Here is a 21,037-nt window from a genome sequence, read left to right as displayed (position 1 = left end):
CTGGAACGGCCACAAGACACCAAACATACAAACTCCACATAGATAAGGTCATGGTCGGGAATTGAACTCAAGACGCCAGCGCTGTGAGCCAGAAGTGAAACCACTGAGCCACCGTGCTGCCACACATGTTTACACATGCCCTTCTACAAATTTTATTCAATACATGCTTCATTCTTCTTGCTTCTTTATGTGTTTTTCACAAAAATCTTTAAAACATCTATGCAAAAGTTATTTTCATGGCCCTTGATTATGGCACAACATTGTTTTGTGGCTACAAATGAATTTATTTCACAGAGAAGACATATAGGGCATGATTCATTAAGATACACAAAAATGAACGTATTGTCATACTTGACGACTTTCTTAAGTCAGCACCCGGGAGCTGCCTGGGGAGGTGGGCGTTTTGGGGACGGGGCTATGCAAATCACATTATTTTGGCCCCACCCCGTGATGGCGTCATTTTACAGCGGGAGGGGAGAGGGGGGGTCAAATGCCGCAATTCCACAAGAATTGCTGCATTTTTGGATCTAATTGTGGGCAGATGCGGGAGGCTGCCATATTCTCCTGGGAGTCCGGGAGACATACCCTGAATCCGTGAGTCTCCGGGATATTCTGGGAGATTTGGCAAGTATGCGTATTGTGTGCATTTTTAAAAATGCACATAATTCAGGCATACACTTGTCCATATTCAACTAGAAGCGGTTCTGAAGAATTGTCTCTTGTTGAATACGGATCTAGGTATGTCTTGCATACTGTATACGGAACTTGCTGTTTTGAGACAGACACAATACAATGCAAGATGTGTACAATACATATGTGGAATATAAAGTCCCAGCAAAATGCACAGAAATAAAATCTATTATTTTTACCCGTTAATAAAATAATCATTAATGGAAAAAACATTTTTTATTTCATTTTTTCCCCCTTGAAATACATTTATCAGGATGTTATTAATGTCTACTGTACATAAAATGCATTTTTACAGTTGCTCTTGATTGAAAACACATGTCCTAGCATACATACCCGACCGTCAACACTATCACTTACACCTGTAGTTGATGCAGGTGTTACGACTGAAAAGCATGTACCTTTGAGATGCCCAAAGCTTGAATTGAATGTGCTCTCGAGCTTGGCACATCCTTACTGTACATTGACTATGTGTGCATATGCCTCTTCCCCTCCCCGTTCTGCCCATGAAATTGTTAGCTGTCGAAAATTTGTTTTGCGTTTGAAGATTAATTGGATGTCCTTGCATTCACTGGTGTTTCTTGGCATACGCAGTGTAATTTAATGCAAAATACGGCAAATATAAGCATTTAAGTGAGTTAATGAATCAGACCTATAATGTGGGAAAAGAGCAACAATAAGAATACACAACATTGTTTATACAACATAAAGGCTTTGGATGAAAATACAGACTTAGAAATTGGAAGGTAGAACAAAGTATTTACTAAAAGTTTTTGAAACACACATGTAATACCTAAAAACGTAGTCTTGTCCGTAGGTGATAAACTCCTTTACTCATTCTCAGATTTCCTACACCTTGCTATACTCCTAACTAAAAGGTGCATAAACTTTATTTTCTGTGCACAAATATATGCACAGGGTATTATGGCATTGTGACAAGCAGCTTGCAAACATGCCCAACCCAAATTTTTAATCTTTTGGATTAGGATATAATGTAATTACAAGTGCTCTCTCTTTCGCCTTTTTTAGGATTTTTTTTAGGATTGTTTTAGGATTTTTATGAGTCATTGTATTGAATGCTCATTTATTTATTTACATATGAATCATGTGAAGGAATTTTCCTTTTAAAATTATAGTGTGAGTTCATGAATTCAATTTATTGTCTATAATTATTGTCATGTTATATGTATTATATAGATAAAATCTTGAGGAACACCATTAATGGGTTAAACAGATCAATTTCAGATTGACACACAGGATGAACATTTAATTAATGGGCAGGCCTTTATAAAGGTGCAGTTGGAAATTGGAGCATGCACACCACTTATGTTGCCTCTGTGGAAATCGTGCTAATGATGAAACATGTCTGGCCAGGTGTCATCATATCACTATTGCTTTGAATGCCTCTAATGTTCGTCTGTTCAACACAGTGTATACTTCTGCCATGGAATATCTCTTTCCAATTGAAGCCCTTTCACCTATTGAATTGTGGATTTGAAGCGCACAGGATCAACGAGATACCGCACTTTGAGTTGTGTGCTGTACGGCGCTAGCGGTATTCCCAGCCGTGTATTTGTGAAGGTGGACTTCTATTCAATTTGAGGGTGATTATGCATCATACCGCGGTTTAATACTTTCTTGTTGGACAGGAACGTGTCACTTTACTTACTTGTTAAATTGTTATCCATGTGGAAACTGTGTGTCCATTGAAGTACCTCCCCTGAAAGCCCTATCTTCTTATGATTGGCGCGTCAGAATTTGCATCTGTTTTCATTTGCTAATCGGTTGCTTTCTTGCTAACATACATAGACTTTGTTGGAAGATCAGATGATCACTATCATAATACCATTGAGGTCTTAGGAGTTGTTGCCGAAACTCCTTAGGTGAAACTACAGATTTCCAATATATCGAGACTGTCAGGCGCCGTCCCTGCAGATGATCACTATCATAATACCATTGAGGTCTTAGGAGTTGTTGCCGAAACTCCTTAGGTGAAACTACAGATTTCCAATATATCGAGACTGTCAGGCGCCGTCCCTGCTGTTCCTCTGCTATGCGGAGATGGACGCCTGGTGACTCCAGCCGGGGCACCCTGTTGCCTAGCAACCGGTGCCCCGTGGCTTCCGCCGGACCTCGCTGTCGGGCGCCCGCACCCTGGTCCCCCCCCTGCATGTAGCGTGCCTCTCCCCAGTCTCCTCCAATCCCTGTTCCTCTGCCTCTATTTAAACCTGGCTCAGGTGCTATTATGGTGCCAGAGTAACAGGTTCCTGACTCCAGCGTTTCCCGGTGATATTCCCTGTTTGACCCGGCTCTCCTGACCATTCTCTCGTCTCTGTGCTCTCCTGTTGTGACCTGGCTTGTCGACCATTCTCCATTCTTACTGTCCCACATTGTACCATGACCTTGGCCTGCTTGACTATCCACTCGGATCATCCTATTGTACCTCGCCTCCCGATTGGTTTCCGACCCGGACCGTCTGACCTTCCTTACCACTACACCGGCAACTGGCTAGTAGGACCGTGACCTGCGTGCTTCGAGCAGCGAAGTTTAAACCTCCTTGGGGGGTCCCTAGCGAACACCAGCGGCATGTTAGACTCCGCACTTGCTAGTTCAGTAGTGCTAATACCGGTTAGTGGCCTCTAGTTTTCGGCTGAAGCCTGACAGGGACCTTGATTAAACAAACGCTCTGCTCAGTACATATACAAGTTTCCTTTTGGTCGATCACTGCATGGTGACTATATATTTGAACTCCATATGTAGTTATTATACATTTGATGATTGTGACATTCATTCCGACATCATTGGAGTGTTTGCTCCTTTTTTGATATGCATATGTTCATTATAGAGGTTTATATTTAGCTGTTAAACAGCATTTTGCATATGGATTGATTAGAGTTGTTTTATCTATGTGTATTAGGTTTTAATAAATCTGTATTTATATTCATGTACTCACATCGTATATCTTTTTTATGAATCGTGTGCATCCTTGCATTCAGAGCTGTTTCTAGTGGTTGATCCACCACCAACTACAACACCTTCATTTCTGAAAAAAGGTTTACAAATAAATAACATTAATGACCCAGCAACAGTCATAAACATGTAAATATATATATATATATATATATATATATATATATATATATGAGTGTATCTATCTATATATATATATATATATATATATATATATATATATATATATATATAGTCTTACTTTTACTTTTTCTTTCAGGGCAATTGTTATGTAACCTTCATATTGCCCACTCATGGATATATATATCCCCACTTCACCATGCTGTGCCTTGAGTGGCATCTGCACAGTACTGGTAATCCAGGTCATTATGTCTGATTGTTTAATTCTTTGGTATTATGTGTCCTGCAAATAGCATGGGACATAGAGTGATGAGTTTACTCCTGAAGACATTCCCAGTAGCCTGTAAGGACTGTCCCATCCAGTCCACAGAAGTCTTCAGACGCTCTATTAGAATCCCAAGGTCCATGGTATCCAATGCTGCAGAAAGTTCAAGGAGAATTAAGAACAATTGCCTCTGTCTCTTGCAACCAGAAGATCATTAAGTGAATGCACCAGGGCTGTTTCAGTACTACAAAGCAGTCTGACAACTGCTATCTTTAGTGGTTCAGGAAACATGAATATCTCCAATGAACATTTGGCACATACTGGACCAATTTTATCAATACACTCTTTCAGATGGTTTGTTGGAGATGGGTCTAGATCACAAGTGGTTGTTGCAAGGATAAGATAATTTTAGCAATGTTTTCTCAATCCAGGAAATCCAGCGAGTCAAAGCAAGTTTAAGAGGCCAAGTAACTCACATTTGCAAGTCTGGTACCTTGGCATTCATTTAACAGCACTGTTTGGATTCCAGCTGGATGGAGGATACCTTATACACAAAGAAAATTGCAAACTGGTTTTCTTCAGCATGCTTAACCATGGAGTCTTTCCCTAATACCTTTCAAGCCTTCAGCCCCTCCTATTCAACAGTCTAATACTGTTGTCAAGCCAAGGTGCTTGGCAGTGTAGTATGCAAGGTTGTATACAAAAAGGATTGATAGTATACATTGCAGTTATGACACTTCTATTATAGTAAAAGACAAGAGAACAAGGATCCTCAAGGCACCCTCTACATTAGAGAGATCCACATTTTCTATAAGAGCCTTGGAATGTATTGTCCTCTTTCGACAATGCGTGGTCATTTTCATGGGCGAAGTTCAATTTTGAGGGGCTACAACTAAGAACCGGGGTATTGCATTAACCAAATAACTGGGTTATTGTTAGGTGAGAGACTTCTAACACTATCTGGAAAACAAGATCAGGTACCATTGCCGCCGGGTGGCTATACCCCAGACCCGGCGGCATTAGTCTTTTAATGTCGGCAATGTGATTGGTGAAATTGTGAATGTGGCCGATCACACTGATGGCATTGTCAACTTGTCACACAATGCAAGTGTCGGCATTTAGCTTGCTGACATTTTCTTGTCGGCAGGTTAAGTGCCTACATTTACATTGTCAGAAAAACGTATATAACCCACTGTGGGAAGGACTGCTAAACATTTTAATGATTCGCAGAATGTCTGGGCAGCGGGGCCAAGACAGAGGTTGTTTGTAAATATCATTTTATATATTATTGTGATCCAGATTACTGAAAAATAGCGCCTTACCTTAAAAGCTCAAGCATTGGATAATTCATGTCATATCTGTATATGCATAACAGTTAACTTTCAAGGCATTTAGATTAAGCAACATAACTTGTTTCACCAAAGGTACTGGAGAAAATATACTTCTATTCTAACACAAACTGCTTATGAGCTATGATGTACAGAATCAAATAAATTCTAGACAACATTACTGGAATGTACAGAGTCCCATAAGGAGCATTCTAGAACAGATATACATGCATATGGAGCTATGTAAGCTGCACTTTTCCCCTTTCTTTCAACACTTTCAAACAACACTGCATTGATAAAGTACAAAGTATGTTTTCACTTTTGCATTACTATGTGTGTTTTTTCCCTCTGAAAAGAATATAAGGAACTGAAGGATTTACGCAATGAGCATTCATGCATTCCTAAGATTGTATGATTCAGGCACTGTAATTATAGAGTAGTAACCAACTGTCTCTAATTCTCACGGTTTCCAGATTTTTGAAGATATGTCCTTGGAAATTTTTTCTCTAAAGGAGAACACCACTCATTAAAATGTTGTCTTTTTAGTAATTCTTCCTTTATACTATTTTTAGAAGAGTGAGGGTTCAATATCCATAGCGATACTGCTCTGTAGTTACTCAGCTCTTAGTTCCACTGCAATGCTGAATTCTCCTAGCAGGTGGGAGAATATGAAATGTCACCCTTTTTCTTGACAAGTACCAGGGGAGTAACTAGACATTTGTGGGCCAATAGCACAATTTTGTAAGGGCCCCATGTACCATGCAATGGTGAAAACTTGACATATGCAAATAGGGCTTTGATGGGGAACGCTAGCCCCCTTATCTGTGGGCATAGCAACTACACACCCTGCACCTATGGCAATTAGGTCCTTATTGCATTCTACATGGTATTTTCTTCATATGCTCTAATTGTATATGCTGATTAAATTTAGATTTATTGAAGGGAATTAATTAAATGCAATACTGTACATTTACATTATCGCAATATTTACATTTTCCCAGTTGTAAAGTGCTACGGAATTTGCTGGCGCTATATAAATAAAGGATGATAATGATGATGATGATGATGTAAAGAAAAGTATCAATGGGAACTGCATCCAATGTTGGCAGTTGTGTAATACTATTATGCTTACATTGCAGCAGGTCCAGTGACATTCTCAGGAGAGTGCAGCAAGCAATTCTATCGACTCTACCATAATACAATAGACTGTTCAACACCAGCTTGTGAGTAATATAATATTGTGCATGAATTCAGTTAAAATATGTACATGTTCATGACAGAATGGTACAATATATCTATGTATATATATTCAAAATCTTTTTCTTTGCATGAAACTATTCTCGGTACTTCAAAATGATATGTAATTGCAAATGTATTTGTTTACAAAATGCTGCATATTATTTTTATGGTTTTGACTTATGACCCATATGTGGCCACTAGGGTGGCCCTATTCCTGCTGCACTTTGCAGATATTGATAATGCTTATCTTTCCATGATTAGCATTGTAGCTATTACCACTAATATTTACTAATGTGAATAGAGAGGCTGTCACACTTCTGGTATCACAAACGGAACCCAATAGCCAGGTATTTCTGAATTCAACAGGATTTATTTTGGTATACAAATAAATCTCCAGTGTCCAACAAATAAAGTCCAAAGTCACAAGAGTATAAAAGTCTGGTGGAAGTATCAAGTACTTGTAGTCCAAATCACAAGGAGGCAAGGTTCTGTGGAAGCATCTGGTTCAGATACAAACACAATACTCGTGCAAAGGCTTCATAACAGGAAGTGCCTTTTCTAGGCCCAAACAGGAAATGGGATCCAAGATGGAATCTTCATGAGACAGTCCCGGCCATCTTGGATAAGGGCTATTGTAAGGGCAAGTTCATAACAGAGATCCAAGATGGAAACTTCATGAGGCAATCACGGCCATCTTGAATGAGGGCAAAACTAAGGGCAAGTACATAACAGGATGTCCCCTTCTCAACGACGTCCTCTGGACGACTTAGGACCAGGCTTTCCAGGATGCTGTCGATGAAATGCTTTTACCAAAAGTGGGGCATGAACATCCTTTGCAGATTGCCAAGAGTCATCTTCTGGCCCATATCCCTGCCAACGTAGCAGATACTGTAATTGGTTTCGAAACATACGAGAGTCCAGGATCTTTTCGACTATAAATTCCTCATGCTCATCAACTTGAATTGGCTCAGGAGGAGGCAAAGAGCGACCAGGAAATGGATTCTTAACTGAAGGTTTTAGTAATGATACATGAAAAACAGGATGTACCTTCATGGAATCAGGAAGATCCAATCGAAAAGCCACTGAACTAATCTGTGCAATGATCTTATATGGACCAATAAACTTACTTCCCAACTTAGCAGATGGCACCTTCATTCTTAAATGTCTAGTTGACAACTATACTTCATCACCAAAAGTTGGAGCAGCCCTTCGTGATCTGTCAGCATCACCTTTATATCTTTCTTGAGCAGTTTTCAAAGTCTCTTTTAATAATTCAAGATTATTTTGCATAATAATCAGTCTATCTTCCACAGCAGGAATTGGAGAGTCACAAGGTAGATTGGGACAAATATTTGGATGATATCCTAGATTAGCATAGAAAGGGCTAAATCTTGTAGATGACTGTTGAGAATTATTATTGTATGCAAACTCAGCCATGGGGAGGATATCAACCCAATCATCCTGTAGGTGACAAATATAACATCTGAGGTATTGCTCAAGTGTTTGGTTTGTTCGCTCCGTTTGTCCATTTGACTGTGGATGAAATGCAGTGGACAAGTTCACCACAATGCCAAGGGATTTGCAAAACTGTTTCCAAAATCGTGATGTGAATTGAACGCCTCGGTCTGACACCACATCATTAGGAACGCCATGCAAACGAAAAACTTCTTTTATAAGTAAGTCAGCTGTTTCTTTTGCTGTAGGAGTACCCTGGCAGGGTATAAAGTGAGCCATCTTTGTCAGTCTGTCAATTATCACAAAGATAGTGGTCATATTCTTAGATCTCGGAAGTTCTACAATAAAGTCCATAAATCGTTGCACATCTTTGACGTTTTTAGGTATGGGCCAATCTACCACAGCATGCACTTTACAGGGATCAATACACAGTCCTTGAGGGGATATAATGTAACCCAAAAATTTTATTTGAGTACGATGGAATTCGCATTTCTCCAACTTGATGTATAATTGGTTTATACGTAGCCGTTGTAAAATAATTCGAACATGTTCTTGATGTTCTAGTAAAGAATTAGAAAAGATAAGGATATCATCAAGATATACAATAATGAACAGATCAAGCAAATCTCGAAAGACATCATTTATAAAATGTTGGAAAGTAGCAGGGGCATTACATAACCCGAACGGCATCACGAGGTACTCATAATGTCCATATTTTGTTCGAAAAGCCGTTTTCCATTCATCACCTGGTTGAATGCGTATTAGGTTGTACGCTCCTCTTAAATCGAGCTTTGTGAAAATACTTGCTGTCTGCAGTCTTTCCAATAATTCTGGGATGAGAGGAAGTGGATGTCTGTTCTTTATAGTAACTTTATTTAATTCTCTATAATCAATGCATGGCCGCAAAGATCCATCTTTATTTTTTACAAAAAAAATAGGAGCCCCTGCTGGAGATTGTGAAGGACGTATAAAACTTTTAGTTTCATTTTCCTCCAGGTAAGTCTTTAGTATCTTTAATTCAGGATCAGGTAATGAGTAAATCCGACCAAAAGGAATAGCAGCCCCAGGTAATAGATCAATGGACCAATCATATGGTCGATGGGGTGGTAATTTGTCAGCATTTTGTTTGTTACAGATATCTGCAAAATCCTGATATTGAAAAGGCAATTGTTCCTCCACAGAAGAGGGGGACACTAAGATCTGATTCTCTTCTTGTGCAAGCGGGACCACACTGATAGGATCTTGAAACGTTAGGGTTTGAGACTCCCAGTTAATGGCTGGGTTATTGTTAGTGAACCAAGGGAGACCCAAAATTATGGGAAAATTTGGAGAAGAGATGAGAAAAAAAGTGAGTTCATCCTTATGATTGGGTTCTATCATCAGGTACATAAGTTCTGTCTCATGTGTGATGGGACCAGAATTCAGAGGGGACCCATCAACTGTCTCTATCAATACAGGGGTCTTTCTTTCTTGAAATACTATATGGTTTTGTTTAGCAAAATCTATATCCATGAAATTACCATTGACTCCTAAATCCAGCATTGCCATGGTTGAAATAAGTTGAGAGTTTATCTCAAGTTGTATTGGTATTGAAAAAAGATTCTTTATTCTTCTGTTCTCTCTCTCAAATGTAGACAGTGAAGAGATTTGAGGAATAATAGCATTCAATTGATGTGAGCAGCATGAAATAATAGATTCCTGGTCAGAGTCTTTAGGTTCCATCAATGTAGCAACTGTCTTGCGAGTTCGTTGAGAACAATTAGAAACATAATGTCCATATTTACCACAATACAAACAGAGATTTTCTTGTCGATGTTGATCTCTTCTTTCAATAGAAATCTGTTTGCGAATGGTATCTATTTGCATTGGCTCAGACTCCTCAATTTGTTGTGTTGCAGGAGTTCCAGAGTAATTTGATATTGCTGGTTCTGGATAATTAGGACGAGTCCACATGGAACCCCATCTATCTTGTTTCCTCTCCATTTGACGAGCATCAATACGAATACAATGTTTAACAAAGGCTTCAAATTCAGTGGGTGCATCAGCTCTAGATAATTCATCTTTAATGAACTCAGATAACCCCTTTCGATTAACAGATCGCTTAGCTGCCGAATTCCAATCAGTGTCCAAAATCCATCTTCGGAAATCAGAGGTGTATTCAGCCACTGAACGTCTTCTCTGACACATTTTTAATAAAACTGACTCAGCAGTAGCACTTTGATTTGGATCATCAAATATCTGGTTCATTGCATCCATAAAATTAGAAAGATCTTGTAATATGGGACTTTTTGCTTCTATCAAAGGAGAAGCCCATGCCAAGGCATCATCTTTCAACAATAAAAGAATACAACGTACTTTCTGTACATCAGTCAAAAAATAAGTAGGATGTAAATCAAAATGCATATTACATTGATTAATAAAACCTCTGTATTTTTTACGATCACCTGAGAATCGAGCCGGAGGTAGTGGGAGTGTGGTTTGATGTACTGCAGCTGAAGGTGCTACAGCATTAACTTCTTGAAGCCGCACCTGTAGTTCTGTAATAACTCCATTTTGTAGCGCTATTTGATCTTTGAGTTCATGAACATTTATTTGCAACTCAGTTACGTGTTGATTTTGCAGTTGAAAATTATTTGTACACTGGGTCTCCAGTTCTTGAAATTTTGCATTAAAATTCCTGTAGTTGTCTTGAAGCAGAATGCATGTGAAAACTCAGATCTGAAAGTCACTGTAAAGCAGATGGTTCTGACCCGGCGGGCTCCGTCATTTTGGGCACGAGTATCCTGTCACACTTCTGGTATCATAAACGGAACCCAAATGCCAGGTATTTCTGAATTCAACAGGATTTATTTTGGTATACAAATAAATCTCCAGTGTCCAACAAATAAAGTCCAAAGTCACAAGAGTATAAAGGTCTGGTGGAAGTATCAAGTACTTGTAGTCCAAATCACAAGGAGGCAAGGTTCTGTGGACGAGAAGCATCTGGTTCAGATACAAACACAATACTCGAGCAAAGGCTTTATAACAGGAAGTGCCTTTTCTAGGCCCAAACAGGAAATGGGATCCAAGATGGAATCTTCATGAGACAGTCCCGGCCATCTTGGATAAGGGCTATTGTAAGGGCAAGTTCATAACAGAGATCCAAGATGGAAACTTCATGAGGCAATCACGGCCATCTTGAATGAGGGCAAAACTAAGGGCAAGTACATAACAGAGGCTTTCTCTCTGAATACCTTAAATGTGTGGGATCTATTGTTCAGAATGCTTGAGACTTTTTTTTTAATATAGTTATCTGTTTATTTCGAACATCATGGCTAAAATATGCAAAAGTGCACCAAGCATTTACCTCCTAATTAAATTATTTAGCAGTGCTCTTCAAAGTGTCTGGATGAGGAAACACTTGTCAATTATGCCTGGGGTTATGACTTTAAGACTTCATCATTCAGAAGCAGCTATTATTTATTGCATGATAGCAACATTCTCAACACTCTAAATTATAAATATATATATATATATATATATATATATATATATATATATATATATATGGTATATATTTATATTCCCTTTAACATTCTGTTAAGAACCTGACTTGAACATTTGCAATTACTGTACCATTCCTTCTATGCTAAATCTGTCTCCTCTTTCTCCCTTATCTTTTAGACTAGGGGCATATAAACACTTTGGGCACCTGCATACATCAGCCGTATGGAACCTGGCACATACACATGTGGGTATATTTACTATGCAGTGGATCCATAGAACCGCCGATTCCCAGAGCTTTGAAGTTATTTTCTTCAAACAGCAATTTTATTAAAGACAAAATCAGATGGACTTGTCTTTAATAAAAGTGCCGTTTAGTGGTTCTACACAATCGCCGCATATTAAATGTTAGTGTTCCCCTGCACTTTGCAGACAAAGTAAGCACCAGGTTACCAGGGTACAACACACAGGTGCTCCATGAAACCATTTTACTTTTACCAAACCAGTCTTACTCTCCCCTTAACTCTTCCCTTCTACCTTTCCAGTGCATCTATATAATGTATGTTTTACCTTTTTCCAAAACTAAGAAATATAAAATAGTAAATATCTCTAAATGAAATGATGAGCATGGTGTATGGTTATTTCAGTTCTAATTCAATATTTATTTTTTTCTTTTATTTACAGTCTATATAAGATGTGCAAGGCTGCTGAGAAGGTTGTCAAAGAGCCAGTTATGCTCAAAACCCTAAAAAGTTTCTGATGTAAGTTGATAAGTCAGTGCACTCTCTATTATTTTCACTTCAGCATAAAAAGAAACCACTGCAGTTTATAATTCTAGGTATATTGATCAAGTAATAATCTTTTCCAAACAGGTTGCAACAGAGAAAGTAAATTCTCACTTGCAGGGTCCTCTCTACTTATTGTCTCATGTCTGTCTACTGTCCGTCTCGCTTGTATGTCCAGCCATGTCTTTTGCTACATCCCGTGTGCCTAATGGTTACTAGTAACACTAGTAGACCAGCCACTATAATTAGACTAATCATGATCTTCACCTTTAACAGCCTCCCTTCTCATTGAACATAATGGTCCTGATTTGCACAGCGTATGACCACAAAGACATGCATCATCATCATTATCGTCATCATCGTTTATTTATATAGCGCCACTAATTTCGCAGCGCTGTACAGAGAACTTACAGTCTAAATTCTCCAACATGCATATACACATACAGACAGACACACATACAGACAGACACACACACACACACACACACACACAAGGGTCAATTTTGATAGCAGCCAATTAACCTACTAGTATGTTTTTGGATTGTGGGAGGAAACCGGAGAACCCGGAGGAAACCCACGCAAACACAGGGAGAACATACAAACTCCACATAGATAAGGCCATGTTCAGGAATCAAACTCATGACCCCAGTGCTGTGAAGCAGAAGTGCTAACCACTTGGCCACCGTGCTGCCCATGCATGCAGTGTTCCTTCATCTGACACTAGTACCTTGCACCTAGGGAATCAAAACTGGTGAGGGATGGGCCAGTTCACCCACATGCTGTTGAGCCAGAACATATAATGGATACACGTCTGTCAGGAGACGTATATTTTGCACCTTTTGCTAGAGGATAGGTGCAAATAAACACTGATGATGACATCTAGCACTAGCTAGCTTCTGAATGGCTTATTACGAATTCACATCTGAAGTTGATGATCATCATCTATTTATATAACGCCACTAATTCCGCAGCGCTGTACAGCGAACTCACTCACATCAGTCCCTGCCCCATTGGAGCTAACAGTCTAAATTCCCTAACATACACATACACACATAATAGGGTCAATTGAATAGCAGCAAATTAACCTACTAGTATGTATTTGGAGTGTGGGAGGAAACCTACACAAACAATGGGAGAACATACAAATTCCACACAGTGTAGCCATGTTCCGGAATCGAACTTATGACCCCCGTGCTGTGAGGCAGGCGGGCTAACTACTGAGTCACCGTGCTGTCCCATCGCTGATGGTGGTGTCTTCATTGATCATGCATATATTAGAGGATTTTGGGGGGAATATTTTAAAATTATACATATATTTCTTTGCTACGTCTATTCATACGAAGGAATATTATATCTGCTGTATTATATCAAGCCTAATAGTAAATGTATATGTGTATGTATGCCTGACAAATTCCTTTGCGCATATGTGGCTTTTTTGAGTGTTAATTGATTAAATCAGCAGGTGAAAAGCTAGGAATTCTAATAAGATAATAATGCTGGGGAAAAAAATAGTATTTTAGAATATGTATTCTAGAGCAGGTGTTATTTGATTTTGTAATCAATAATATGACAGCTATTTACATTGAAGCAAAGCTTTATTCACAAAATAAGCAGAATGGCAGCATTACTTTATAGTTCACCTAACAGTATGTAACCGTTTATCTAAGAAGTCATTATACTTTAGAGGGCCACAAAGTATTTCTGCACAGGAGTGTTCTCATACGTTCTTCTTTAAATGAGCTGTAGGGTTTCAAAAGGTTTTTGGATTCAAAAGGTCACAATCTTCCTTTCATGCCTTAATGCCAATTGACACAATTATTTATGACTCAATTCTACACAGTGAATCACAAGAATGTTGAAGGATTGCAAGAATGAAGCGATTAGTGATTTCAACTTAAACATAGTAATTGTTGGACTTTACATAGCCTCACAGCGCTGGGGTCATTAGCTCAATTCCCAACCATGGCCTTATCTGTGTGGAGTTTGTATGTTCTTCCTGTGTTTGCGTGGGTTTCCTCCGGGTGCTCAGGTTTCCTCCCACACTCCAAAAACATATTAGTAGGTTAATTGGCTGCTATCAAAATTGACCCTAGTCTCTCTCTCTCTTTCTCTCTCTCTGTCTGTCTGTGCATGTTAGGGAATTTAGACTGTAAGCTCCAATGGGGCAGGGACTGATGTGAATGAGTTCTCTGTACAGCGCTGCAGAATCAGTGGCGCTATATAAATAAATGGTGATGATGATGATGATTATGAAAAGGTTTTAGGGTTCAAAAGCTCCCAATCTTCCTTTCATGCCTTAATGACAAATGACACAAATATTTATGACTCAATTCTATCACAAGAATGTTGAAGGATTGCAAGAATGAAGTGATTAGTGATTTCAACTTAAACATAGTAATTGATGGACTTCACATAGATCCAATATGCACAGCCTCTGCTGAATCTATAAATATTATTTCTTAAAATGCAAGTTTAATGGCCAACTAAGACCCATTTTAAAAAATACCAAACTGAAAACAATGCATTAACGTTAACCTTAAAACATATTATATGGGCAGCATGGTGGCTATGTGATTAGCACTAACCTAGTCTCTATCTCTCTGTCTGTGTGTTTATGTTAGGGAATTTAGACTGTAAGCTCCAATGGGGCAGGGACTGATGTGTATGAGTTCTCTGTACAGCGCTGCAAAATCAGTGGCGCTATATAAATAAATGGTGATGATGATGATAATCTTGCCCCCCATCTTGCTCAGAAGGAACATCACATGCTTTGGGCACTTTACCAGCAGTAAGTGTGTAGCAGCTGAGACGCATGGTAGGTCACTAATATTTTAGTTCTGCAAAGACACAAATAAAAGTTTATTTTCCACTTTTAAACATTTTCAAATGCTTTGCTGAATGCCAGTGCCAGGTTGTGCCTGGAGCACAAGGCTGAAATTGCATCATCACTTGCTCAATCAAGCATGCATATGATGTGTTGCCACTCATGTACAACTTGTAGACCATGACTACAGCTCCCAGCAAACCTCTGTCCTTTATATCTGTGTGACAGTATGAGTGTTAGATATGGCCTGTTAAGTGTTGGAGGCGTCCAGTCTGCCTATGAATTTAAATTTGATTCACACTAAATTCTATCATGACCTCACTCAACTCTATTGGTGTGTATTTTGACTGTGGTCATAGATATATAGAAACGCTATCACCTTTTTCTATTTATTATTTTTATTTATTTTTAATTGTCTGGTTAGATTTTATAGCAGCCATGTCTAGTTGCATCCTAATTGCACAAAGAGCATGAAATTTTGATACTGTGATAATTTTTACATAATGAATGTGCCCCTTCTAGTTTTCCTTCTGATCTATTTTATAAAACAAATAGCAGATGTGTTGTGATGACTTTTAAACCAAAAAGCATTGTAAAGATCATAACAGTAAAATCTGAAATTGTAATATTGACTTTAATCAGAATATAACACTTGTATCATTTACCTATACACACCCACTTTAGTGGAGGTTTTTGATTATACAAATGTGCAAACATAGAATTGCAATCTCTTATGTTAACAAAATAGGTTACTCAAGACTTAGGGCTAGATTTACTAAGCTGCGGGTTTGAAAAAGTGGGGATGTTGCCTATAGCAACCAATCAGATTCTAGCTTTCATTTATTTAGTACTTTCTACAAAATGACAGCTAAAATCTGATTGGTTGCTATAGGCAACATCCCCACTTTTTCAAACCCGCAGCTTAGTAAATATACCCCTTAGTCTGTATAGAACATGACAAAAATAGAGAGTGAGGCCTGTAAATCTTACTGTCTTTTTATGGGACTCGAATTGTCTACAGTTTTCATGACAGTAAAAGCATATATATAAATAAACAGAAATAACTGTATGGGTGGCATTCTCTGTCTATTATTATGACATCTAATAAAACAGACATTATGTTCTGGCTAGAACAAACCAACTTCATCATTCATTTCTGGATTATTACTGTATACTGTACATTACAGAATGTATATATAACATTACCTATATAATAACAAATTGTAATATTCTTTATCTGAAAGCACAGTTATTGATCTACTTCCAGTTATTAAAATACACACCTAAAACATTTTGAACCCTCTAACATGTAATTACCAGATCATTTGAAGTTTAAAATATTTAGACATTTGTACACAATCCAGGTCAATCCAGGTCAATCCAGGTCTACCTGTCATATCTCCGAGTAATAATGAGCAAATATCCATTTGTTGAGATCACTAAACTATTTGCCATACTGTGTCATTAGTCACATTTTCATTGAATTGTTTTTCAAATATTTTCGTCATGGTTCAAGAAGAAAACAATGTAAAAAATGTTAAGGCTAAAAACGTTCTGTAGAAATAAGAAAGAATAGACAGACAGACAGATAGATACAGGGGCGGATCCAGACTATTGCTATACCCCGGGCGATTTTAGGGGGGGGGGCGATTTAGGCCCCGCCCTCTTTCTGATTTCTAAGGCTGCCGGCGGCTGCACAGTATGTGCAGGTCCGCTCGGCAGTGGCAGTGTGCTGTCGCGCTGCTCTGATTGTGTTTAAAACACAATCAGAGCAGCCGGGCAGTACACTGTCACTGCCGAGCGGACCTGCACAGTGTGCAGCTGTCGACAGCAAGCCCCCGCGGATCGCCCCCCCCCTGGATCCGCCACTGGCAGATACATATGGATATATAGATAGTTGATAGACATAATCATTTATTTGCTCTTAGTATATACACTTTGAAGGAAATCTAAATGGCAGCTCCCAGTCATCAGAAGCTGAGACAGACACTTATAATCTGGAAATTTTGTATGTTTACATTTTTGGGGATGGGGTCAATTAATTTTAATAGATAATTCCCTTTATACATTTAAAATTAACATTTGCAAATTATATTTTAATATAATCCAAGTTTAATCTCCAATAAAAAAAATAAACAAGCAAACAAAACATATTTGGTATGTATCATAATTTACCTGAATTTAACTTATTTAATTTATTGTTTTATTTTTTATTCTAGATCTAAACTACTAAAACAGAACTCTGATTTGCCAAGAATGTGCCTTGAAATCGGACGTCTATACCATGATGATCTGAGTTGCTGTTTTCCTATTAAATGCATTGTTTTCTTTACATTGAACATTCCATAGTCATGTGAATAAAACATTTTACCACATCGCCCAGGGCAGAAGAAATGTTAACTATTTATTTAAATACATTGTATATAATATTTACATATGATATACTAAATACAGTATATGTTATAACCACTCGCAGAGTCAGTTTTTTTTTTCTTTTGCCATTTAACATTTACCACTGTAATTAAATATGTTGCTCAGGCTCAAGCATCTTTATTTGCACTAACGTGAGATATATATATATATATATATATATATATATATATATATATATATATATATCTATATATCGGAGTAAGCTTTAAGGGAGATGTTTATATTGTCAGATGAAATTATCTGATATTGTATAATAAAGCTTTTGCAGTTCTAAGCTATTGCACAATGTATTAGAAATTATGGAACATCTGAAAATAAAGTTAAGATACATAACTGGAAAACTGCAATGCTGTTTAGATGTAATAAATGATATATATATATGTGTATCTAATTGTTTTACTTATCAAACTCTATTAACCAATAACTGCCTATTTTAAGCATACAAACTATAATGGAAGAAACTAAAAGACCACACCAATCACCCTAGATTTAGGGGGGCAAGAAGCATGATGGCCAACCTTATTGCAGGTGAAAAAAATCAAAGCAAAAAAAAAAGAGGAAAAAAAATAAATACATAAATAAATAAATAATACTATATGGCCCCAACAAGGGGCCAGGGCAAAAAATAGGTGTGCAGCAAAACAAAAAAAAAAAAGGAAAAAAGTACTATTGCTGTGAGAACTTATTTCCCTGCAGTCACAAATCTCATGGAACTTTCACGAACCCCCAGGTCACCACTTGAGAAATCCACAACACCTCACACTTGCTTGCTGCTGTCCCTCTTGCCAGAATAAAAGGGAAGACTGTCCATTATCAGAGAGGTTGCCAAATTATCCTGTATTTCATCTTAGCCACAGGTCAATAGGCATTAATCCAAAGATTTTTTTCCACTTTTTTTGAGCCCAAAGTGAGGTGTTTTCTTTGCTACATGTGCTCTGTAAAAAAAATGTACAAATGCATTTGGGGTCTATATTTAACTGCCCCATCAAAAGAAAGTCCCATATGTTCCCTGACCTGTGAAACCATAAGGCCTATTGAGAGCAAATTAATTCATGTCTTCCTTCACCACTTTTCCTAGAAACTTGGTACTTTTCACAGCATCCAAATCTTCAGGGAAGTGGGAGTCTGAAGGCTATACCACCTTCCTTAAACTACATTAAAGGGTCCCATAAGGGTTCAGCCTACTAGTCCTGTCTTACATGGCTAACTAATTCATGTGACACAAACAAAAACAAGTAACATGGCAAAATTATGAAGTCAATAAATGCATAATTAAGTCCCTTATATATATTGTAAAAGTCTTGTCTAGCCAAAAGAAAAATTAATTGCAGGAAAAAAATCTAAGTGCCAATGGGGCACATAGACCCCATAAGTATGTATACCACCTCTAATAATATAGGGTACCTTTAAACTCCATGGGTACAAGTAGATCTACACTTGATCTTAATCAAAAGACAAAAAAAATCCCCGAATAATTCTAATTTTATATATCCAAGCAGTATATACATTGATATTATTTTGAAACGGATTAGAAAGAGATTATAGACCATTCTCTATGAATAATACAATATGAATAAGAACCTTAATCAGAAGCTGTTTTGAAGATATTATGAATAGCAGCATACCTGTTTCATCATCACCCCATTATAACACATGTATTATGAATCTTAGGAGCATTGTAATTAAAAAAAATCCCAGGGACTTGCTCCTACAGTTGGAGGATTCAACTATGCTCTTAGCCTTTGTGAAGTTTGCTGTACTCTGCAAATACAGTAGTCATCTATCTAGTATAACTAGTAATAAGTGCTTAGCTCATTGTTGCCATGGTGCTACGGGTTGACTGATGGTGGGGTTGCTGGCTGTTGTTGGTGTGGGTCTTGTTGCTCTGTTACCAATCTTGTAGGACGCACACTGGGTTGTGGTCAATGGGTTCTAATAATAGTAGACAGATGATGGAGAAAGATGAAAATAAAAATGTGAAGTGAAAGTGTAATGGTATAACAGTGAATTGAAATTTGTTGTATAGGGCTAGTGAAAACGAATGAGAAATTATTATTTTTATATGTATATATATATATATATACTGTACTGTCTCCCATTGTATTGTGATTTTGTTTGTCTCTGTACGGCGCTGCGGATGCCTTGTGGCGCCTTATAAATAAATATTAATAATAATAATAATAATATATATATATATATATATAGATAGATAGATATAGATAGCATTACCATAATGTGCAGCAATGTAGTAGAGAATCTTTAATCATTCCCATCAGTTACTACTCCAGTTGAGCTTACAGTCTAAATTTCGTACTGCACTGACATGGCTCCATTTTTATTAGCAGCCTACTAGACTATCAATATGTTTTTTGACTGAAGAAGGAAACAGAGCATCCAGAGGAAACCTACACAAACATGTGGAGGACATACAAAATTTACACAGGTCGGACGTGGTTTGAATTGAACCCATGACCCCAGAATTGTGCGGCAGAAACACTATCCTAAATAATAGAATATGTGTATATTGTTAGGTGAATAGTGTAAAAGGTGGATGGTGGCTTACCACAAGAAGATAGTAGAGTTTGTAAATGATGTGAAGTGATCAGGTGGTGTAAGGGATTAGAAAATAATAATTTAAAAGTGCCATCATTTCTAAAAAAAAAAAAAACCAAATAGAAATAATTATACAGTATATAAACAAACTATAATAAATAAAAAAATATAAATATAAAATAACAATAAAACATTAAGATACATAACAATAGTACCAATAAGAAAAATACAGGTAAATTAATAAAAGAAGTTCAAGTGTTTCGAGTAAGTAAAAACAACCTAGTTTTGCTGCAATTAGTTCAAAAGTGATTTGCCACACAGGATTTCTCAGTGGAGTCTATGGGCCTGATTCATTAAAGAAAGTAAAGCAAAAAAAAAAAGGAATAACTTTTTTACCTTAGCTAAACCATGTTGCTTTGGAGGGGAAGGTAAATTTAAAATGTGATGGCAGATTTATAATTGGAGTAAGATAATATTAAGATAAATAAAGCTCCAGGTCCAGATGGCTTACACTCAAGGGTCCTTATGGAGCTAAACTCAGAAATAGCTAGACTGCTAATCTTAATTTTCATAGATTCAATCTCATCAGTCTCAGAACCAGGGGATAGGTGAATAGCAGATGTGATGCCGTTGTTTAAAAAGGGGACGAGATCACAACCAGGGAATTATAGACCTGTAAGCCTGACATCAACAATGGGGAAACTACTGGAAGGTATATTAAAGGATAGTATTCAGGATTACTTGGTACGCAATAAGATTATTAATGGGAATCAGCATGGATTTGTGAGAGATAGGTCATGTCAAACTAACCTAATTAGTTTCTACGAGGAAGTAAGTGGGAACTTAGACAAGTGCAGCATAGTAGATGTGGTCTACTTAGATTTTACAAAGGCCT

The 21,037-nt window shown here is 37.6% G+C and overlaps 1 protein-coding gene across 2 annotated transcripts in view; it reads left to right on the top strand.

The window, feature by feature from the left end:
* The window catches only part of ALKAL1 (ALK and LTK ligand 1), a 98,794-nt gene extending 81,169 nt beyond the window's left edge, over nt 1–17,625 (top strand). For both annotated transcript variants that reach the window (XM_075213510.1, XM_075213509.1), the window contains 3 exons: nt 6,510–6,593; nt 12,232–12,308; nt 17,376–17,625. In XM_075213510.1, coding sequence (XP_075069611.1) covers nt 6,510–6,593; nt 12,232–12,296 — 149 coding nt within the window. In that variant the 3' untranslated portion in view covers nt 12,297–12,308; nt 17,376–17,625. The remainder of the gene's footprint in view (nt 1–6,509; nt 6,594–12,231; nt 12,309–17,375) is intronic.
* Nucleotides 17,626–21,037: the final 3,412 nt, after the last annotated feature.

This window comes from Mixophyes fleayi, chromosome 5 (genome assembly GCF_038048845.1).
Source record: "Mixophyes fleayi isolate aMixFle1 chromosome 5, aMixFle1.hap1, whole genome shotgun sequence".
In the NCBI taxonomy this organism is placed as follows: domain Eukaryota; kingdom Metazoa; phylum Chordata; class Amphibia; order Anura; family Limnodynastidae; genus Mixophyes; species Mixophyes fleayi.
Note: the sequence above shows the minus strand (reverse complement) of the source record. Positions and strands in the feature narration are given on the sequence as shown.